A 22,552-nucleotide genomic window follows, 5' to 3' on the forward strand; every position below is an offset into this window, starting at 1 on the left:
AATAAATAGTATTACCTGATCTGCAGCGGATCATTATAATACCAATTGTCTTTACATATAATATTTTTTAAGGATCCATTTTGTTGGAACACTATATATACAAACCCCATTTATTCCAAATCAGTGTACATGTTGTACCACACATAAACAACATCAATGTAATGTATTTTTAACTAGACATGTGTGGCATACATACCACTGTTTTTGACTATATGCCCATTTTAACAACATTTTAATGTCTACATTAGCAAATATTTTTACTCAAATTTTAACTTCATACTAAGTTTCAATCAGAAGTAATGGGCCTTACAAACTGAATTTAGCTTCTAGGATGTATGCAAGTAAGGTGTTGCATTGATATCTCAATCAGAAATGTTCAAGCCAGTGTTCTGTACTTTCATGTGACTAATCAATAGCCAATTGTGTATATAGTTGAACTTGCCACTGTTGAGTTACACAAACATATGTGTGTTCCATATTATATAACCTAAAAATTGGATGGTAGTAGCAGTAAGGTGATATGTGTCTTCATGAACGATGCACACTAGTCATGCATTAGACATACCAACATTAATGATCAGTCTAAATTAGTCTAAACTTTTACCACTATATGTGATGTTTGTGAACAATACAATTTTTAATGCATGTCAACTGAGGATGACCCCTTAGGGGTCGAAACTAGTCTTGACTATTTGACTATATTTACCTACTTAATGTAAAATAAATTTGTATTGATAAGGTGGAGATTTGTATATATATTGTTTTTCTGTAAAGTAATATCTATCAATACGGAAATGAAACTTATAAATAACACCAGGAACGTGTGCCAATCTTCGAGACATTCCAGAACGTCGAGACTTCCAGAACGTCGAGACATGTCCAGAACCTCCAGACATTCCAGAACTCCTCATCCGAGCAGGTGTGGTCCCTGCCCAGTCGATGTCCAGCACCATCCCAGGACTTGGAGATACCAACTAGCCACGACACTTCCACGCTGCTGTACGAAGGTGATATGAACTTGCTTTTGATGATCAATAAACTCAATTTATCAAAATAATCTCTCAAATTGATGACTATACCTCTCTCTGTACCAGCTCCAATGATAAAGCCACTCCCTAAGTTAAGAATTGTGCTCGTTCATTTAATATCAAGCGCCTTAAAGATATGAACACATTTTTACGGGTACAATATTTATGTGTGTGGTTGGAAATAAGTAGCTGAAAGTTTATCATATGACCATGAAGAAGGATGGTTGGTATGAATGTCCTAGAATAGGCTGAGGTCAGGCATTGGCTGGTCCAAGGAGAACAGGTAAGATAAGGCTACGTTGAAGATGACCTCGAATGTGATTGAGGACTGTCAGGCACAAGCTTCAGTGTCAACTGTGGCCAACATCAGTCACTAAATATTACCTACATCAAGCTTCAAAGAATGCCTTCAATGTGGCCAGGTTTTGGTAAAAAAATGTATATATATATATATATAAAATATTTTTGAGAATTGTAACTGTGTATATACTTATGCCTTTTTGAAAGAAAATCCTATATACATTAAGGTACCTGTATATAACCCCCTTCCTCACACAAGTCTTATATCAGTACAATGAACAGCTAAAATGAAATAAACAGCTGCGTTGATTAGCACAGTAGGAAGAAGAAAGTGAGTTAATTTGTAGCCTATCCCAGTTGGACTGTGCTTGACCTGAACAAGAGTGCTGCAGCTTGCCTGCTTTCTCAGCAAGCATGAGCAACTTAAAAGCAGAATTTGTACACCTCTTGCTGTCATAGATAAAGCTTTATAGACTGTTTTTCCTTCTGTGAGACGACTGACAGGTCTCTCTCATCTTCCAGAAATGATGTCTTCGAGCAAGACGCCCTACGTGTTTTGAACACCATTGTTGCTACCTGAATGACAAACTTCCACATCTCTGGATTGCGTGTTCTGGGATTATGCGATTCTGTTCACTTGCCCCCCCCCCCCAGGTCGCCTGATCTGAAGCAATGTGACTACTTCCTTTGAGAGTGTGTTAAGAACTGTGTTTACGTTCCCCCCCACCAATATTGGTAGATCTCTGGGAACACACCACTGCTGTTATGATGACCATTGACAGGCGAAGGCAACCAAATCTAAGGAATGAACTTGATTATATGAATGTTATGTGACCAAATTAGCACACAGAGGACATTTGTAGTGTGTAAGGAAATCTTGGAGAATTTATAATGCTTTGGAAAATACAGTGTTTTGAAATCTTAATTATTCTTTTATATTAATCCTCTATTACTCAGAAATGGAAAGAAACAAACAAGTGACAATTCAATTCTCAGACAGAAATAGTACAACACAGAAAAGGATAGCATAGAACTTTCTAGTCATTTGGCAATATCCTCTTTTTTTTTTCCCCTATGCTCCTCTTCCTTTTCCTTTATTTATTCAGTTTTTTTGTCACCCTATACTTCCCACATCAAGATAGCCCTTCAGGGAATGTTGAAATCTGCCATCCTGATAAAGCTGGAAAGCAGAAATGAGCAGCTCATTGTGGGACAAGAAGAAATGTATGCCAACATATGAGACTGATGAGGAAGAGAGCCTATCTGTATGTCATTGTCCGTTTGTTTTAATGTTGTCCTCTTTGAATTCTGATCTGTCTATTTTTTTATCTCATATGTCCATAATCATGTTCCTATCTTTCTATGGATGAATTGATTACTTGGAAGTTTTGAAAGGAAATGGGAAGCCTCCAGGATAGTGTGCATTTTAATCAGGGAAAATAGGGAAAATTACAATATGCTAGGCTCTTGGAACAGCACTGTGTTAAGTCCATAAACTACTTTTAGAAAACAGATGGTTCAGATGGCGAGTGCTAGTTTTCAAAGGCAAAGTTGGCAGATTTGATTGCCGGGTCAGTCGAGGTATATTTGCAGGTGCTGAAGTACTCCAGCCTCATGTCACTAGATTTACTAACACATAAAAGAACTTCTGCTGGAAAAAAATTCTGGCCTCTCAGTGTTGCCAGAAAACGTGCAAGTTTTTGTGAGACTTAAGTTTCTAAAATGAATTGATATTCCAGTTTATAAACATATATACCAAATTTAGAGACTCTTGAAATTTTCCTGATTTTCCTTCCATGTTATCAGACATCGAATAAAATGGCAGAACATAAGGGCTAGATGATACAGTTGTATAAAGTAGGCAAAGAAGGCAGATGAAGAAAAAGGATTGATAAGGAATGGAAATGGGTTTGCCCAAGGAAAAAAGCTAGTCTCTGTGGCTCGGAGGAGAGGAGAGACATGAAATACGGTGAGGAAGTAACGGTCAGTATAAAAGTTACGAGTGCCTGATGTTCCTAACATAGCTGAAAATTGAGCAAGCTCATTGTAGTAAATTGATAATTTTCTTCCAATGATTATACTAATTCCATCTTTTATTTATAGACCTTCAGAAGTGTACTTAATGGCACTAAAAACTTTTAAAGAAATCTTGCAACTAAATCTTTGTTTGTTCAGAAACAAACATCCCTGAGACTCCTAACTGCAATTGTGAAATTGCTAGTTTAAATGTTCAGATAAGTACAGAATGAAATATCACAGCTACAATAGATAGCCATTTGGCTGTCCAGGCAATTCCAGAAGATACTACGGAGCATTTCTTGAGGCTTGCCATCATGTGTTGTAAATTGCGGGGTCTTCTGCCAGCATAACTGAGAGATTCAAAATCTTCAAATTGCTCAGTGAAATCCTAAAATAATAAGACAAAGATCCAGAATTAATTCAGTTGTCTGCCACTGAAGAGACCATTTAGACACGTATAGTATTACTTACATTAAACAAAACATTTTTTTGTCCGTTAAATGGACCGAACATATTGAATGATACTCTTGAACCTTTGTAGCTGGGACCAAATAGAACACTCATTTTCTTGAAGGCAGTGTACACTTCACCAGCTCGCACCTCCGTGAGAGAAGAATGTACCATCACCTGTAAAAATATAATTTGCAGGAAATTTCAGATAAATACAGTAACTATGTTGTTAGTATTTTGTTCAGTAATAATACACTGTTGAAATTGAATAATTGAAAAAGAGGTTCAACCTATTCAATACATAAGAGAAAGAAATGTAGTGATTACATTCTTATTTAATAGTAATTAGAATTGGGACCGGTTTCGACCATAGTCCAGGTCATCGTCAGCCGATCAAAACATTAAAAAAACATGACAAACAATGCATATGAAAAAGAAAAAGATTAAGTGAACTCTGGATCGGTATAAGAGGCAATATAAAATGATGATGGGGGTAGAAACTGTGAGTCACTTAAAAGAAAACAGTGCGTAATTTTATGAATGGTGGTACGGCACACGCAATGATAGGTAAAGTCTCACAATGTTTATGAACAGCGGAGAACGGTCAAATGGGTCAGTTTTTACACACCGTCAGGGACAAAGTCACAACACTACCGAACAACATATGAAGATCTATCAATATGTTGAAGTCGAAGACGAATAGATTTATAGAAGCAAACTGCCAGTTCCCGGTGATCAGCGCGGCACACTCAAGGTTATGCGCTGTAGTCTCAAACGCCAAAGTAGAATGGAGAATATCCTGAAGATACAGTATTTGCCTCGGTTGCGGGAAATGAAGTACGTATATATAGATACATACAACGCAATTCAGTATAATTGAATGAGTATAAACAGTGTGAAACTTTACCTATCATTGCGTGTGCCGTACCACCATTCATAAAATTACGCACTGTTTTCTTTTAAGTGAATCACAGTTTCTACCTCCATCATCATTTTATATTGCCTCTTATACCGATCCAGAGTTCACTTAATCTTTTTCTTTTTCATATGCATTGTTTTTCATATTTTTTATGTTTTGATCGGCTGACGATGACCTGGACTATGGTCGAAACCGGTCCCAATTCTAATTACTATTAAATAAGAATGTAATCACTACATTTCTTTCTCTTATGTATTGAATAGGTTGAACCTCTTTTTCAATTATTCAATTTTAACGTTAATACTTTCAATACGGAACAATGAAATTTTTATCTTTAAATAATACACTGCCTGACAAAAAATGTGAAGACCGGGCGAGTTGGCCGTGCGGTTAGAGGTGCATGGCTGTGAGCTTGCAACTGGGAGATAATGGGTTCGAATCCCAATGTTGTCAGCCCTGAAGATGGTTTTCCGTGGTTTCCCATTTACACACCAGGCAAATGGTGGGGCTGTGCCTTAATTGAGGCCACGGCCACTTGCAACTCCTAGGCCTTTCCTATCCCATCGTCGCCATAAGACCTATCTGTGTCGGTGCGACGTAAAACCACTAGCAAAATATGTGAAGCACCCAGAAGAGGAGGAGGAAACAAAATTAAACTTCACTTGTTATTATAATATTATTTTACATCTCACTAACTACTCTGGCGGTTTTCCGAGATGCCAGAATTTTGTCCCACAGGAGTTCTCTTACGTGCCAATAAATCTATCGACACAAGGCTGATGTATATGAGCACCTTCAAATACCTCTGGACTGAGCCAGGATTGAACCTGCCAATTTGGGGTCAGAAGGCCAGCACCTCAACTGTCTGAGCCACTCAGCTCGGCAAACTTCACTTGTTGAGAGGGTATGTGATGTTATTTCAGAGATTACAAAATTGAGTCAACTTAATGAAGAACTCAGCAGTACGAGCCCACTTATCAGTATGACACTGCAGCCCCTCTGGCCTGAATGCATACACTAATTTGGACGGGAAGTGTACCATTCCCCACTTACTCAATAAAATATCAAAGAGAAAGACTATTGAGGAAACTTCAATAATTATATACTAAGAAGAAAACACCATGCAGAGGAAACATAAGAATAGTTTATACCCAAAAGAAATACAAGTTATCCAATGGATCCGACCGGATGAGACAGAAATAGTTTGGAACCTAACCTGAGCCTCATAAGCCAAAGAGAACAAGCAAATGAGGCAATTAAGTCAATAACACCAACAAGAATTAAAATTAAGCAAATGGTTTATTTATAATCATAGAAATAAAATGAATTTATGGCCCTCGTAAGAAAAACCATTAATGACAATTATAATATTAATGAAGATTACTCACAGCAATTTCCACGAAAACAGTTCTGTAGACCTCTAGCCAAAACCAATCAACAATACTGGTTTAAATGCATTATGTAATACGTTACATGATGTTTTTTTAGGTCCGTGGTAATTCTGTTTATAAGCAATGTTTGACAGGTTTGAACCAAAACCATGGACCTATTCCTTTTTTTACAGACTTAAGTCTTTGTCAAAGATAAATATATCTTTTTTGTTATCTTTTCCACAAAACACGATAGAACATTATTTTCTTCCAGGGCATCTCAAGGAACAATCTAATAAAACACATAGCTGACATAAAGGTACGACTGAAAGACACCACCCCCCCCCCCAAAAAAAAAAAAAAGCGCATGCGCAGAATGCAGAGAAAATGGAAGTCTTAGTAGGATAAATAAGCACATAGCCATAGTTTCCTGAAGCAAAGAAGAATTAAAGGAAAAGAATTACATATCTTAAGAAGAAACCAATAAAAGTAACTTTCAAATAAAATCTAGTTAGTGTTTCGGTGATGGAAGAATCAAAGTATAGATAAGAAATGTGTTTTTCCACCAATCAATACACAATTTATTTTAATATATTAAACTAGTACCGGTTTCGGCTCTTTAACGGCCATCATCAGCTAGTACATGATTTGTTTCAGCCATTAGACAATTCACAAGTTGTTATTGTATTAGGCATCCAGATGTCTAATGGGGAATGGAAATGTATACAATAGCATATAATTAAAATATCAGTAGTCAGGGTAAAAAGTTAAAAATTAGAACATGAGTATGTAAAACATATTAAAACACACAGGCCACAATATATAGCACTTAAAAAGTTTCAACACATTAAAATGGTACGTATAGGTAGACACTTGTTAAAATTTTTAGTTCATGCTACATAGATTCCATTCTACTGTCCTCTGTGCAGTTCCTTTGCTTCTAAGTTATGTTGATTTTAGCTGCGTAAGGTAATCCTCGAGAACGTTCTGAAACTGGTATACGTCATATTGATATGGACCTTTGTCATGAAGAAATTTTGTTCTGTTATATATCCCAACTTGTGATGTACTCTGGCAAGTTTCAATATAGCAAACAGCAGGTCTGGAGCTTGTATTTAGAAGTAGTTGGTGGCAACACGTCTCTTGTCTACGTTTGTTGCTGTAGTCTGTAAAGATAAGGTGATATAAGTATACCGGTAGTGTGTGTATGAAGGAATGCCTGGTGTGTGTATGGAAAGAGTACGTACTATAGTTGTTGTGGAAGTCTTGTGCCGATGTGTTTGAAGGCTTGTTGTGTTCTAGTGCGAGTGCGTCTGGGGCTCATATTAGCTGTGGTTGGGGAAAGAGGAATGATGAAGGAAAGAAATTGCTGGAGTTTTGCAGGAGGAATGGGTTGATGGTAGGAAACTCATGGTTTAAGGAGAGCCACAAGATAACATGGTATAGCAGGGATTGGTCACTGAAATAGGTTGTGGACTATATACTCTTCGACTCTGAGCTGAAAAGGAACATCACAGATGTGAAGGTAATACCATCAGTGGCCTTACAAAGTGACCTCTGGCTATTGGTAATGAATCTCTGAATACTGAAAGAAAGAAGAAATACAGAAGACCAGGAAAGGAAAATAAAAGTATGGAAATTGAAAGAGAAGGAAACCAAAGAAGAGTATCAAGAACTAATATGGAAGGAATTACCAACAGACAAACCAAGGACAGGAGAGGAGGAATGGGAAAGATTTAAAAGTACTTTGGTAAAAGCTGCTGTAACAGCATGTGGAAAGACCTGTGGAAGGAAGAAATGGAAGGAGACACCATGGTGGAATGACAAAGTGAAAGAAGCAGTAGGGAAGAAAATCAAGATCTTTTGGGCATGGTTCCAATAAAGAACAGCAGAGACGAGGGAAGACTGTACGAACAGATGGAAGCAAAAAATGTGGTTACAGAGTCTACCGCCTTATCGACTCTCGCAGTAGAAGTCAAATATAGATAAGAAAATATTAAAGACCAAGAACAGTAAAAACAAATTAAACCCTATAACACCAGTGGCGTATGCTGGGATCAAGACATGGGCTACCACTAGACTTAGGTTACCCCTTTTCGATGGTTGGTTTAGTGAACGTCAAACCTTCAGCATTTTGAGCAATAGCCAACGGAGAAGCCTGCTGTGTTGTCAAGGCTGCATTACAAGCTACTGCCCTGGCCTCTGCTACTGTAAATACTCAAAACATGTCGGTGGAGATGGTAGCCTAAGGTTTAGCAAATTGAAGTCCGGCGTTGTGGCTAAATGGATGTAATGCTTGCCTTTGGTCCGATGGCCCCAGTTTAATTTTCAGAATCAACCCCATCATACTGTTAATTCCCCTAGCTTGGGGACTGGGTGTTTATGACGTCTTCATCATTCATTTCTTTAACTTATCCAAACATTTTCATTACTCTGGAAACACCTAGGCAGAATAAATGACCACCATGGAGATTCCATATGGCCACTAGTACTTGCCTCACAGATCAGAAAATGACTGGGCTAAATCTGACAGAAGGCCAGAAAAATATAAACACCAGAGAGGAAGAGGAATAAATGAAATTACTTAAAAGCAAGGATAGCTAGATGAAATATCACCAAATAGCAGGACAATATCCGCACACATCATTAAAAACCAAAACAACATTAACCAATAATTATCACCATTGCAACCAGTTACTATGGTGACGTATTATTATTATTATTATTATTATTATTATTATTATTATTATTATTATTATTATTATTTCAGTACATACTTATAATGATACAAGGCATTGTAAGTATCTAATGTCAATGTCAATCTCCTTCCACTCTTGAAGGAAATTTGTAAAAAAGAGAGGTTCTCTTAGAGGGTTGTTGCTTACAACATGGATCAGAGGTCTCTTAATATTAACAACACACCACCAGTTCAAAATTACATAAATAAAATATGCTGTATATAAACAGCCATGTTTCCTTAAAGCTGACAGTTATTTCATTAAAAATGTCCACAGCTAGGTTTACCTTTTGACTTTAAAATGTATTTGGATAAAGACATTTATATTTGAGATTTGGTGATGACTTCAGAAGCAAGTCAGATTCCTTAACATGTGAGCTATAAATATCTGAAAAAGAGGTTATAACTTCCTTTCTGTAAATCTGCAGTATTTAAGGGATTTTCAAGATTTCCCCAAAAGGGAATCTGAGAAGTTTCCCCAGGGTTCTCTACATTCAACCAAATGCTGCAAATGTTTTAAATATGTGCGCACTATCATAGAGAAGAAAATTTTTATGGCACAAGGAGTAACTACTTCCTCAATCTTTAGTAAGCTCATAAAAATGCATTAAATGATTCATTATCATTTATCAGTTATGACACTAAGTTTTCAGTCCACATAAATATATTTCTCTTCCAACATCCGTACATATTTTTGATAAATCTGATCCTGTAAGTTGTTTAACCGGAATAAGTCTTATTAGCTCTTTGAAATGGCCAAAGGAAGAAGAAACTAAAAATGCTACAAGACTTTTTGCAAGATCATCTGTTTTATTTGCAGCAACACTGAACAATGTTTGGCTATTAACACCAACAAGCTTCCCTCAACCACCGTGGTGTGCCAGCATACTTTCATACTTTTGCTTTGTTTCGATGAGCAAAGCAGAACTGATCTGATTTGGTGCTTTGTCTTAGAATGTTTTTTAAGATCACTGAATTTGGCATAGAGTTAATCCTCACACTCAAGACAGTATGCTTTTGTGTTATCTGAATCTACAGAGTGTAACTGCCCCCATTCTTTATTTGGGCTTTCTCATGCTGAAATGTTTCAACACATTTGCACTAGAACTTTTTAAATTCATATCAGACTATATTAAAAGCACAAAAACTACAACACTACAGTCTTCACTACATTGAACATTAAGGATAAACTCAACTGCTATTTTGTAACTTGTTTTTCATCCACTCATAATTCCTTCTTCTCATTACAGATGTTACACAGTTTTAATCCATAGTATTGACGGTCTCACTACGCTCCTCAGCACAGTGTTTTCATTTTAACAGTCAGCAAGTTTTATTTGACAATTCAAGAATGATCTATTAGACGAGAGGACTTTGTACCTCAATATGTAATTCACTAATCATGATCACTGTCACTTCACTTCATTACAATTTTTAATTTGTTTGTGTATTATGTAATTACTGTTCTGCTACTGAAGATGGCCTTGAGATTAGGCTGAAACATGTATAGACTTTGCTTCATCTAACAGATGACTTGATTTGTATTGATAAGGAGGATTTTATAAATATTTTCATTTGTAAAGTGACAACCGTCAATACGGAATGAGATTTATAACTTGCAATGAGCCACCAGCACGTGCTAGCCTCTCTTGTTTGTAGGACGATTTCCATCCTAAATCGCCAGCTGTAAAGCATACACGCTGCTGCACTGGGCAGGAAACATGATACACGAAGGCGACGGACGATACAATCGCGAAATAAAGCATCAAATAAATACGATTGAAATTGAGATTGTGTAAATTACACAAGCACATAAGAATTTATCCTTTTTCCAAGGGGAAGATTAATGACCGTACTGGAGGTTATATTGGTCAAAAATAGGAAATAGGAAAATAGGAGAATAAATCAGAAAATCGGAAGAAGAGTTAAAAAACGGTAAGTTTCCAGATAAATCTGAAGGGTTGGCAGGTATGACATGGTAACTGAGGCCATACAATTACTTTTTATTTTATTTTTTATCAGCAGTTACATCAATTATCCAGTTCACTTTGAAGAAAAATAGAGGTTTTAAGGAAACGTGTTGCTTTATCATTGGCAAACAAAATAAAAGCCACTGAACAATTAGACAAAGGCATGACTGGTAAACAGTGAGCTGAGATGTGTAGTGTGGGAACATAAAAAATGTTGGACATGGAAAAAAACAGTTCCTAAATTTTAACTTTGTGTCTGTCCGTGGAGATGGGAGTTCGTTGAGAAAAGCTATGAAAATGGCACAAAACAAAGAACTGGAAGAAGTTGTATTCAAGTTGTTTTTTTTTTTTTTTTTTTCAGCAACAAGCACTGGAAACCCTCCTTCAGAACCAATAATCTGTAAAAAGGTGAACATTTTTGCCAAAAATAGAAGATTTGTCTTCTTCTAAGGCGAGTAATGGATGGCTTCAGAATTTTATGGCAAGGCACAGCATCTGTGAGTTAGACAAAAGTGGCGAGAAGCTAGCAGCAAGCTCTAAAGCAGTACAAAATATTATTGAAAAATGGAAACAAAAAACAAAATTTTATGAGCCTGAAATTTTTATATACGCAGATGAGACAGGCCTCATTTGAAAGGCTTTGCCAATTTATCGTATTATCTGATTATTTAACTATCTGGAGTGGGTCTGGTTGCAGTTGGTCCTGATAGAGTTCAACTGTATTGAGAAAGTGTTCAAAAGTTTGATGAGTGATAGGGGTTCTGATTTTTCCCTTACAGATGAAGAATTTGATGACTCCCTTTCTCAATATATCATAATCGAGGGTAAATTACTGTACCATTACGTTACATTAGCGGCCGTAAATGTCATGGAAACAGTGGACAAATATGGCGCACAATAGCTTCAGGCAATGTGCAAATACACAGAGTAGAGATCTAGTAAATCAATATCGTCCGGCCGCAAGGAAAAGGAATCTCAAGATTAAATAATGATGGACTAAAAAATTTGAATGAAACCGATTCTTGACTACTTTGAGGAGAAGAAGTTACGAGTTGAAGAGGAGCAGCACGACTTACGGAAGGATATAAAAGGGTCAACGCAACGTTAAATACTAAAGTATTAATATATAAACAGCAGTGAAGATTACATCTGCAAAAATATCGGCAGAAAAGGCGTAGATTTGAAGGAAAATATTTGTTACTGTAACACCTAAACTCAGAAGCGAAAGGAAACTACAGCCGAGTCATACATTGCCGAAATTAGTATTATAGCGGCAAATCCCTGCTAAGGAAGGCATAATTTATTGTTTCCAGGAGGGAGACAATATCTGTTTAAGCAAAAGAAATAGCAAAAAGTAGGCCAAATTAGAGAAATCTCTAAATTTAAAAAAGAATATTTTCGACCAATACGAGATTCTGAAGACAAATATTACGTATTGAGTAGCCTACTATTCACCAGTATAATATGAATTCTACTATGTATTTGTTCTTTTATGATTTCATGAGAACTGGTGACAAGATGGAGTCAGCTTAAACAGATGGAAATGTTCGCTCAAGACGAAATAGCTCAAGCCAAGATTCCCAGCCGGAGCTGCAGATGACGTAATCTTTGGACTGCAGGGGCTGCCTACTCCAAGATGTCCTAGACCAGGAAAGATCCAGCAGCAAAATCCCGTTACGAGATAAGTATTATGAGTTGCATCGTAATGAATTTGAAATCAATTGATGAAAAATATTTATATGTGTGCAGGAGTGCTAGAAGTAAAAGAGTTAGTGCCAATGAACAGATATTAGAGTATAAATGCCAATTATTAGCCGATGATGTGTGCCAATTTCTGCAATATAACTATGGTGCTAATGTAATAATTTTAAGGTTAATGGAAACTAGATCTAATCGAGTATTCGTGCATGTTTAGTGCCAATCCATACGTGTAGACCGTGAAACGTTTAACCAGTTGTGGTTGTAGAAAATGCAGGCGAGATATGGGACGTAACCTAAAACTTCAGGTCAATATGTGTTGCAATCATGGCCAGTACGATAATTGTATTGTAAGGAAATGTTTGAAATATTACGAAGTTGCAGTGTATGAGAGAATAATCAGGTTATTAAGTATTGCTACCATAACACAGAGGTTATTTAAGTGGAATTGAATGAATATATTTTTAAATATGAAGGAAATGGACTGTTAATGTGGCAAGTTGTAATTAGAGTGAGGAGATGGGATAGATGATTGAATTGCGAATTCCTGTGTTACATATTATATTTATATTTGGATTAGCACTGCAAGTGAAGGATTTAGGCCATGTTAAGTTGAATGTATGTCTTGAACCAAGCATAATGTGTCTCGTAGTAACTTTCAGCGGAAGATATTGATAGGTTACGTGTTTGTTATACATTACGTAATATAAATATTCAAGAATAGAATGGAGTCTCGCATATTTATATATTTGAAGGTCAGCGCGTCAACGCTAGTATGAAGAATGGTTTTCTTTGACAAAATCTTGGCACAGCGAAGAGATATTTGAGAATATGTAAATATATTGGCACATGATTAGGAATGCACGGCACGATTTTCGCAGGTTAGACTGACGTACTATCATATCTATGGCACTCTGTAGTAAGATTATTTGATTTATTTTGTACATACGGTGATGTACAGTTTTAATTTATTCATTTTGGGTTATGATAGGAATGTTAATAACTGCATGGGTGTTTTGAACCCAGATTTAAACATGGTAATGCTTATCTCGTAACGTGATGAGTCACAAGTGAAAATCCAAACAAGAATCCAAACATGTATCCAAGTAAATTTGGTCAAACAGACCGAAATGAAAGATGAAACCTAAATGATGCCCCAAAGAAAATCCCAAACAATATTAAAAGGAAGATATTCCACTCCTCCTTGGATTAATAAAGTTTTGGTCCCTATTCTTCCCCTTGTATCAATTTAAACATGGAAGATATGGTATATTTTTGAAACTTAACGAAAATGTAAGCAAATATGATGATAATTTAAATTATTTTTCAAATATGTTTATCTCGGAAGTCAAGCATTTGAGAATGATATTTGTAATTTCACACGATTTTCCTTTCTTTATTGCCGATGGATGCATATTATTCAATTTTATAATACATTAGCATGCTAATAAACTAGATATAGTTTTGATTTTGCGTTTCTATTCCTTAAGTAACTTGTAGTACATAGTAGTATGATAATATACGGATCTATTGAATTAATTTATGCTAAATACTAGGTGATGATCAGATAATTTCCTTGACGTATGGATACGGAATGACTGGTTGAACGGACAGATACTCTTCAACGGAATCTACGATTTGTCTAAAGCATATGGGAATATAATGAAGCGAATTTACCCTGAGAAACGAATATGCACCATGTTGTTGTGGCTCGTGTTCATAAATGATATCTCAGTTCAGAGTCTAGGTATGATTTTCGACCCGATGCTTTGAATTTTGTAGCCGGAGCAATATTTAAACAGGTGTATATTCAGTTAATGCTCCAACGCGGCGTAATAGAGGAAGTCACCGCGGGAACATTAATAGACGAAAGGTGCATTAAATTGCCTTTGGTTGTGGTACCATACACAACCATTAACCCGACTCAAGGGAGATAGGGCCACCTTCCCTATTCCCCACTTGAGTAACTCCTGCCTGGCGCATCCACGTTGCGGGGGTGGGCATCCTCTACTCCAGTAGGCCGGTGTAAAAGGATGGCTAAGTTCAGGTGGGGACCCAGTCCCACGGGGTATAACGTGGAACCCTTGCCCAGGGTTACGGGTGAAGACCTTAACGACGGATCCAGCAGAGAAGGAGACCTTCGGAATGGTGGAAAAGGCGGATGAGGCAACCCATCCTCACTGGGGTTAATTAGTTGAGGATGTAAGATGGGGTAGACGGGACTCCTTAGTCGTGGTGAAGACAACCTGTCTAGGAGTAGGATGCTCCAAAATCAATGTCCCCAGCCAGTGGATAGGGTTGAGCGTGGGGTTAACGGCCTCACCTTGTAAAAAAAGCATTGTTCAGAAGACTTCTACGAGAAAACCGGATGGAAATCGAAGACGACAAAAGCTTAGGAAAAGGACACGAGTAAGGAAATCGGATATAAACATGGCGACATGGAATGTAAGAACAATGTTGAAACCGGGAAAAATGCAAGAAATTGTAAATGAAACAAAAAGATTTGGATACGACTTAGTAGCGATTCAGGAAATAAGATGGAAAGGGCAAGGATGTATTGAAAAGAAAGATTATAACCTCTATTACAGTGGGCCGGAAGAAAGAACAGGACAGTTCTGTACGGGATTTATAGTACATGGGAAATTGAAGAAGAGTGTAATAGGATTTGAACCGATCTCAGATAGAATATGTAAGCTTCGGATTAAGGGGAAGTTTAGGAACATAACTGTTATATCAGCACATGCACCAATTGAAGATGCGGATGAGGAAAGGAAGGAACAATTTTATGATGAGTTAGTACAAACCGTTGAAGAGGGACCAAGATATGACATGACTATTATTTTAGGAGATTTTAATGCCAAAGTGGGAAAGGAAGAGTGTATGAGACCAATAGCCGGGAAATATACACTACATGAAGAATCAAATGAGAATGGTTTTTACTTGGGACAGTTTGCAACTACGAGTGGTCTTATAATTAAAAGCACCTGCTTTGATCATAAGAAAATACATAAAGGGACGTGGAAGATGCCAGGAAGCAATGTGGTAAATCAAATAGATCATGTACTAGTAACAACGAGGCATGCAGCATCGATTATTGACGTAAGGACATGCAGAGGGCCAAACTGTGATTCTGATCATTATTTAGTAAAAGCAATAGCGAGGCAAAAGTTGGCAATAGGACAGAGGAGACAACCTACGGAAAGAAAGAAATGGAATTTGGAAAAACTACAACAACCAGAAGGAAAACAAGAATTCCAGTCAAAAATGAATAATACTTTACAGACGATTGGACAAGTTTCTGGAATAGAGGAAAGGTGGGCAAAAGTTCAAAAGTGCATACAAAAAGCGGCACAAGAAACACTGGGTATAACCAAAAAGAAAAGAAATATTTGGTTCGATATGGAGTGTGAGGAAGCGATTGGAAAGAAGAATGCAGCAAGAGCAAAAATGTTACAGAGAGATACAAGGTCAAATAGGGAAAATTATGAGAAATGCAGACGTGAAGCTAATAACATCTGTAAGAAGAAGAAAAGAGAGATGATTAAGAAGAAACTAGAGAGTATAGAGACACAAAGGTTACAGAAGAGGACAAAGGAATTCTATAATGAAATTAATTATTTCAGGAAAGGGTATAAGCCAAGATTGAATGGCTGTAAGAATAAAGAAGGTAAGCTATTACAGAATGAAGAGGAAATAAGTGAAAGATGGACCGAATATTTCCGAGAGCTCCTTAACAAGGAAAGAGAAGATGTGGAAGAAAGTGAACGGCATATGAAGCAGAATGGACCAGAACAATGGATAAATGCCCCCACATTGAAAGATGTAGAAAATGCTATTGCAAAATTAAATAACCATAAAGCAGCAGGAGAAGACGGAATAACAAGTGAACTGATTAAAAATAGTAGCAAAGAAATGCTAGGAGAGATACATGAACTGATTGTTAAGATTTGGGAGGAAGAACGGATACCTGATGAGTGGAATACAGGAATAATTTTCCCAATATATAAGAAGGGAAATAAATATGAATGCACTAATTATAGGGGAATCACACTACTGAATATCATCTATAAAGTATTTTCAAATATCCTATTACAATATCTGACTCCATATGCTGAAGAAAGATTGGATGAAGTACAGTGTGGCTTCAGGCGAAATAGGAGCACAGTAGATCAAATATTCGTGGTACGTCAAACGATGGAAAAATGTTATGAGCATAATATAGATCTACATATGTTGTTTGTAGATTTTAGACAAGCATTTGACAGTATATACAAGGATAAGCTATATGAATACAGGGAGACAATAGGAATACCACAGAAACTGATTAGGATGTTCAGAATCACTTTAGGAGAAGTAAGGGCAAAGGTGATGGTGGATGGAAGAATTGGAAATGAGTTTGCTCTTAATACAGGAGTCAGACAAGGTGATGCACTCTCAGCTACTTTGTTTAATCTGGCAATTAACCAAGTCCTTGAAAAAATAATGGATACAGGAAATATTGTATATAAATCTAAACAAATTTGTGCATATGCAGATGATGTAGTGTTAATGGCCAGGAATGATAGATATTTGAAGGAAATGTTTCTTGAAATGGAGGAAGCAGGAAAACGGATGGGATTAGAGGTGAATGACAGTAAATCTAAGTATATGCATGTGACTGTTATAGAGGGCAGAAGAAGTCAAGATAATCTGACAATAAACGGACATAATTTTGAGAATGTACGAAGTTTTGAGTATTTGGGAACCATGTTGACAAATAATAATAGAATAAGTGAGGAGATACATCGTAGAATAATAGCTGGAAACAGGGCCTATTATGCTAATCTTACATTATTTAAATCTCGTCTATTGTCTAAACCTACAAAATTCAAAATATATAAGACCCTTATTAGACCTGTAGTGACATATGGCTCAGAAGCCTGGAACCTTTTATCTGATGACGCAAATAAGTTAAAGATATTTGAAAGAAAGATTATTAGACGAATATATGGCCCAATTCAAGACCAGAATGGTTGTAGGATAAGGACGAATGCTGAAATACAAAACATACTAGACCAGGAGGATATAGTTAGATTTATTAAGGCACAGAGACTGCGATGGCTTGGCCATGTGGAAAGAATGGAGGAAGATCGAATGCCAAGAAAAGTAGTTAAATCCCGAGTAGACAAAAGACGGCGACAAGGAAGGCCCCGTAATAGATGGAGTGATGAAGTTGAAGCTGACTTGAGGGCAATGAACATCCGCCCATGGAGACCAGCCGCTCAGGATCGAAGTAGATGGCGGAATATCGTAGAAGAGGCCAAGGCTCACACTGGGCTGTAGCGCCGGATAAGTAAGTAAGTAAGGTGCATTAAATTATGAGGACGCATTGTCTGATTGATTCAGGGGCAAGTATTAGTGTGATCTCGAACATGTTATTTTTAGAGTTAGAGAGAAAAATGAAGTTACCAACGATACCTGTGTCAGGAATAAAAATCAAAGGAATTATACCAGATAAAACTGTGGAATGCAAAATGCAAACGTATTTGAATATCGGAATAGGGAACCAAAGATTTGAGCACCCATTTATAATTATGAACAGAATAAAATATAATATCATTTTAGGCGTGGATTTCATGATTGCTACAAAAATGGTCATTGATATGGAAAGACAGGAAATTAGGTTTCCAATTAGCGAAGATCGTGGGAAGGAAACGACAGAAAAACTCAGAATAAGCGTTAAGAAGGATCTTTCAAAACATATGAGAATTGTAGGTCGGGAGACAAATGGCCATGACCAGGAGAGCAATTTTATAAAACAAAGCCCAAATCAGGCAGCAGAATCAGAGATAGCCTACACTATTGAAAGAATATTAAGTTTAGAGGAAGAAGAAAAGGATCAAGAAATATGGAAAAGCCTTATGGAAGCTAAGATTTCGCCAGAGGAGAAAACCAAGTTGTACGAAATTTTGAAGAAGTATTCAGACATATTTAAGAACAAACCAGGAAAAATCCCCAATTTCAAATACAAGCTGATGGTTAACGATTGGACACCGTATAAAGCAAAGCTGTATGATATACCTGAAAAAATATTTCCAGCAAGTGAAAGAAATAATCCAGGAAATGTTGGATGATGAGATAATAGTTAAAACAGCTACACCATACTTGAACCCTTTGGTAATCGTAAAGAAAAGCAACGGTAGCCTCAGAATTTGCCTAGACGCGAGGGGTCTAAACGGGAAGCTAATTCCAGAATATGATAAGGTACCAAAAATTAAGGATATCATTAAGAAATTCAAGAACATGAAGTATTTTTCTAGCCTTGATTTCACATCATCATTCCATCATATTGTGTTGGAGGAGAAGTCACGACTATTGACTGGGTTCATGTTCGACAATCAAACGTATGCTTACTGCAGGCTTCCATTTGGGTTGAAAAACAGTTGTGCAGTTCTTATCAGGGCTCTGGATAGAAACTTGACAGCAGAAGTAAAGGGTTATGTGACTTCCTATGTTGACGACTTGATCCTGGCAACGAGAACATACGAAGAGCACTGTGAGAGACTTGAAAAGTTGCTGGATAACTTGAAGAACACTGGATTTAAAGTCAATCTTGCCAAATCAAAGTTCTGCCAGTCTGAGATCCCTTTTGTTGGACATGTTATCGACGGAGAAGGAATACGACCTAACCCAGCTAAAATCAAAGCAATATGTGATTTCCCAAGGCCAACAAGGATAAAGCAGATTAGACAATTCCTTGGAATGACGCAGTTCTTTGCAGATCACTGTGATAGGTATACCGAAGTGGCAGCACCGTTACAAGAATTACTCAAAATAAATAATAGGTGGAAATGGGGAAATGAAGCGGAAAAGGCTTTCGTACAAATGAAGGAATTAATGACGAATAGTATCAGATTGGGTTATCCTGATTACGAGAAAGAATTCATAATACAATCCGATGCATCCAGGATTGGAATCGGGGCATGCCTATACCAAGAAGAATCGGAAGGCGGAAAGAAACGAACATATTTGGCATTTGCAAGCCGTAAATTAAGAAAGCATGAACAAAATTACACGACAACCGAGCAGGAACTCTTGGCAATAGTATTCGCATTGCAGCAATGGGCGAAAATAATAAGTGGATATCCTGTGACCATACGCACTGATCATAAGGCGTTAGTCTTTGGTTTGAAGGCCGCAATGGCAAGCGAACGAGTAACGCGCTGGATATTATTCACACAGCAGTTTCAGTTGAAAATAGAACATTGTAGAGGAAAGGATAATATTTTGGCCGATGCTTTGAGTAGAAATCCAGAACAAACGGAAGAATTAATACATCAAATAGAGTTGGATGACCGAGACAGGCAAATCATTGAAAGGCTGCGAACTATTGAGATATTACAAAGGGCAGATGCGAATCTAACTAAAATACTAGATAAATTGGAAGGACAGACTACGGAAGCGAACGTAGCACAGACATACCGGATTATAAATGGAAGGTTAAATAAGTATCTTCTTGAGGGACAGAGGAAAGCACGAATTGGGGTGCTAACCCAGTTACAAAGGGAATTAATATGGTTGACCCACCGAATCACTGGACATGGGGGCATTGACAACGTGCTAAATACTGTCTTGGAAAGATTCACCTGGAAAGGAATGAGGGCAATGATAAGGAAAGTGGTTAGGACATGTGACATCTGCCAGAGAACCAAGCATAATGCAAGATAACATACACACCAACCACTAGCAATACTACCAGATAGAGCAAAAGAGATATTTGCAATCTACATTTTTGGACCACTTCCAGTGGCTAGTAAAGGAAGAAAGTTTATCGTAGTAACGATGGATATATTCTCTAAATATATAGTTTTACGACCAATACAGAGAGCCAATTCAAAACAAGTCCTCCACGCGTTTATTAATGGTGTCATACCAAGAATGGGAAAACCTGAGAGAATACTAAGCGATCATGGTACTCAGTTTACGTCAGAACAATTCCGTGAAGCTATGGAGAGGTTGAATATAAAACATGTAATGTGTTCAATTAGGCACCCATCGTCAAATCCAGTAGAGCGATGTATGAAAGAGATTTCGAAGTTTTGTCGGATTTACTGCGGAAACAACCATTGGAGATGGATTGATGTAATACCAATAATTGAGCATAGTATAAACGATACCGTACATGAATCAACCGGACAGATCCCATGTGTTCTACATAGAGATGAAATCCCACATAGGCCATGGGATGAAGTGATAGAAAGGCTAGTGGAGGATAGACTGAGTGAACAGGAATTAAATAGTATGGTACGCGCAAAATTGGAGGAGCAATCACGGAAGAGGCTCAAAAGATTGCGAAACAGAAAGTTTCACCGTCAATTGAGAGTAAATGATCTTGTATTAGTTAAGAAAACGCCCAATTCCAACGTTATAGGGAAGGTATTTGCAAAATTTGCACATTTATATGATGGACCATATGTCATTAAGAAAGTGTTTGGAAACAACGCATACCAGATCGAAAATATGTCAGGAACATATAAAGGGGTATATAACGCAGCGAACCTCAAATACTATTACAGAGAAAACGAAGAATTAATGCCAAATAACACTTTAGAAATCAGTGAGAAAGATAATGATCCCTATATTGAATGTCAAACAGATAATGGTAATGAAAACGATCAAGAGTGATTGTACGAAAGAAATTAGGAAGAATCATATCAAAGTGGTTAAGAAATAAACATGAAATGAGATACAAAGAATGAGGATAATGTAACGTAAAGGTCCATTATACAAGTATATGGAAGAGCGGATTAAATATGTTGTATCCAACATATTTAAAGTTAACGTGGAGGTGAAATGTACCATTACGTTACATTAGCGGCCGTAAATGTAACGTAATGGTACATTACTAAGTGATAGTGACAAAGAAAAATCGCAACCACCCTCGACAAAGAGGCAAAAAACCTTCATCGTGCACAGTTCACGGAAAAACAATAATCCACCGATTCCTCCCTCAGTGCAAGTACAAAAATGGGCCGATGTAACTGTGAAAGGAATGTGGGTATTTTTAGAAATGATTATGCTAATGGGTCATGCAAACAAACATACCATCAAAGAATAATACTGGTCTACTGATCCCCTCATCCATACTCCTATATTTTCTTGGCTCATGTCCTGTCACTGCTATAAAACAGGACTTTCATTACAATTATAAGAGTTTCCATCTTGAGGATGACAAACTCAACAAAATTAGCCCAAAAGAAGAACCAGGTTAACAATTTGCCAGTGCGAAGACTGTTACTTAACACTGAGTCCACTGAGTAATTTTTCACCTTTTTTCATGTATAAGTAGCCCATTTTTTAAAATACACTGTACCAGGTGCCAGTACACAGCGATTTGTAATGGAATTTATTTATGAATGTGAAAAAATCTGAATTGTAGGGTACGTCTGTGCTTCAAAAATCTGACTCAAAGAATGAAGTCTAGGTTTAAGCAGGGGCATTAAGTTCAAGAAAGTACGAGACTGTTAGCCTCATTTTTGTCCATAAAGTAACAAATGGAAGAGAAAAAAGCAAGGAAAGGGAATTTGCCAATGAATATCAAACATTGTGTAATTAAGTGATTAAATTAATAGATATAAAATAAAATAGGAATTGCGATATAGCTTAATCTTCAGAGAAATTTAAAATTTGTTCAAAATTCAGCAGTCTTAGGTTGTATCCTGTACATAGTTGTGAATTTATTTTACTACGAATGCGCTTCACTGAGAAGATCTGAGAAACCTGTACAATTTAGAAAAACTGTGCATACATTATATCATTTGCAGAGTTAATCTTTTTAACCCTTTCCCACCCATATTAAAATGCATTTTTTCCCCAGAATTAAAGCAATTCTTTTCAGCCATCATTATGATAATGCAGATATTTATAAAAATGTATATTGTACAAAAACTAATGAACAATTAAATCGAAAATGTTTTCATCAAATATAAGGGAGAAATACTCTAATGTTGTACTAGCTACAGGAAGAAAATGGCAAGGTCCTGCCTCTTTAGTAAAGCCCGCCGGTTCGACGAAAGACAATG

At 36.9% G+C, this 22,552-nt stretch overlaps 1 protein-coding gene across 2 annotated transcripts in view; it reads right to left on the reverse strand.

Annotated features, from left to right (window-relative positions):
* Positions 1 to 2,415: 2,415 nt before the first annotated feature.
* Positions 2,416 to 22,552, reverse strand: part of Tsf3 (Transferrin 3) — a 195,186-nt gene continuing 175,049 nt past the window's right edge. For both annotated transcript variants that reach the window (XM_067144871.2, XM_067144870.2), the window contains exons 14-15: positions 3,819 to 3,974; positions 2,416 to 3,735 (exon numbers count right to left, since the gene is read on the reverse strand). In XM_067144871.2, the coding sequence (XP_067000972.2) occupies positions 3,559 to 3,735; positions 3,819 to 3,974 (333 nt within the window). In that variant the 3' untranslated portion in view covers positions 2,416 to 3,558. The remainder of the gene's footprint in view (positions 3,736 to 3,818; positions 3,975 to 22,552) is intronic.

Source organism: Anabrus simplex, chromosome 1 (genome assembly GCF_040414725.1).
Source record: "Anabrus simplex isolate iqAnaSimp1 chromosome 1, ASM4041472v1, whole genome shotgun sequence".
NCBI classification, from domain to species: Eukaryota; Metazoa; Arthropoda; class Insecta; order Orthoptera; family Tettigoniidae; genus Anabrus; species Anabrus simplex.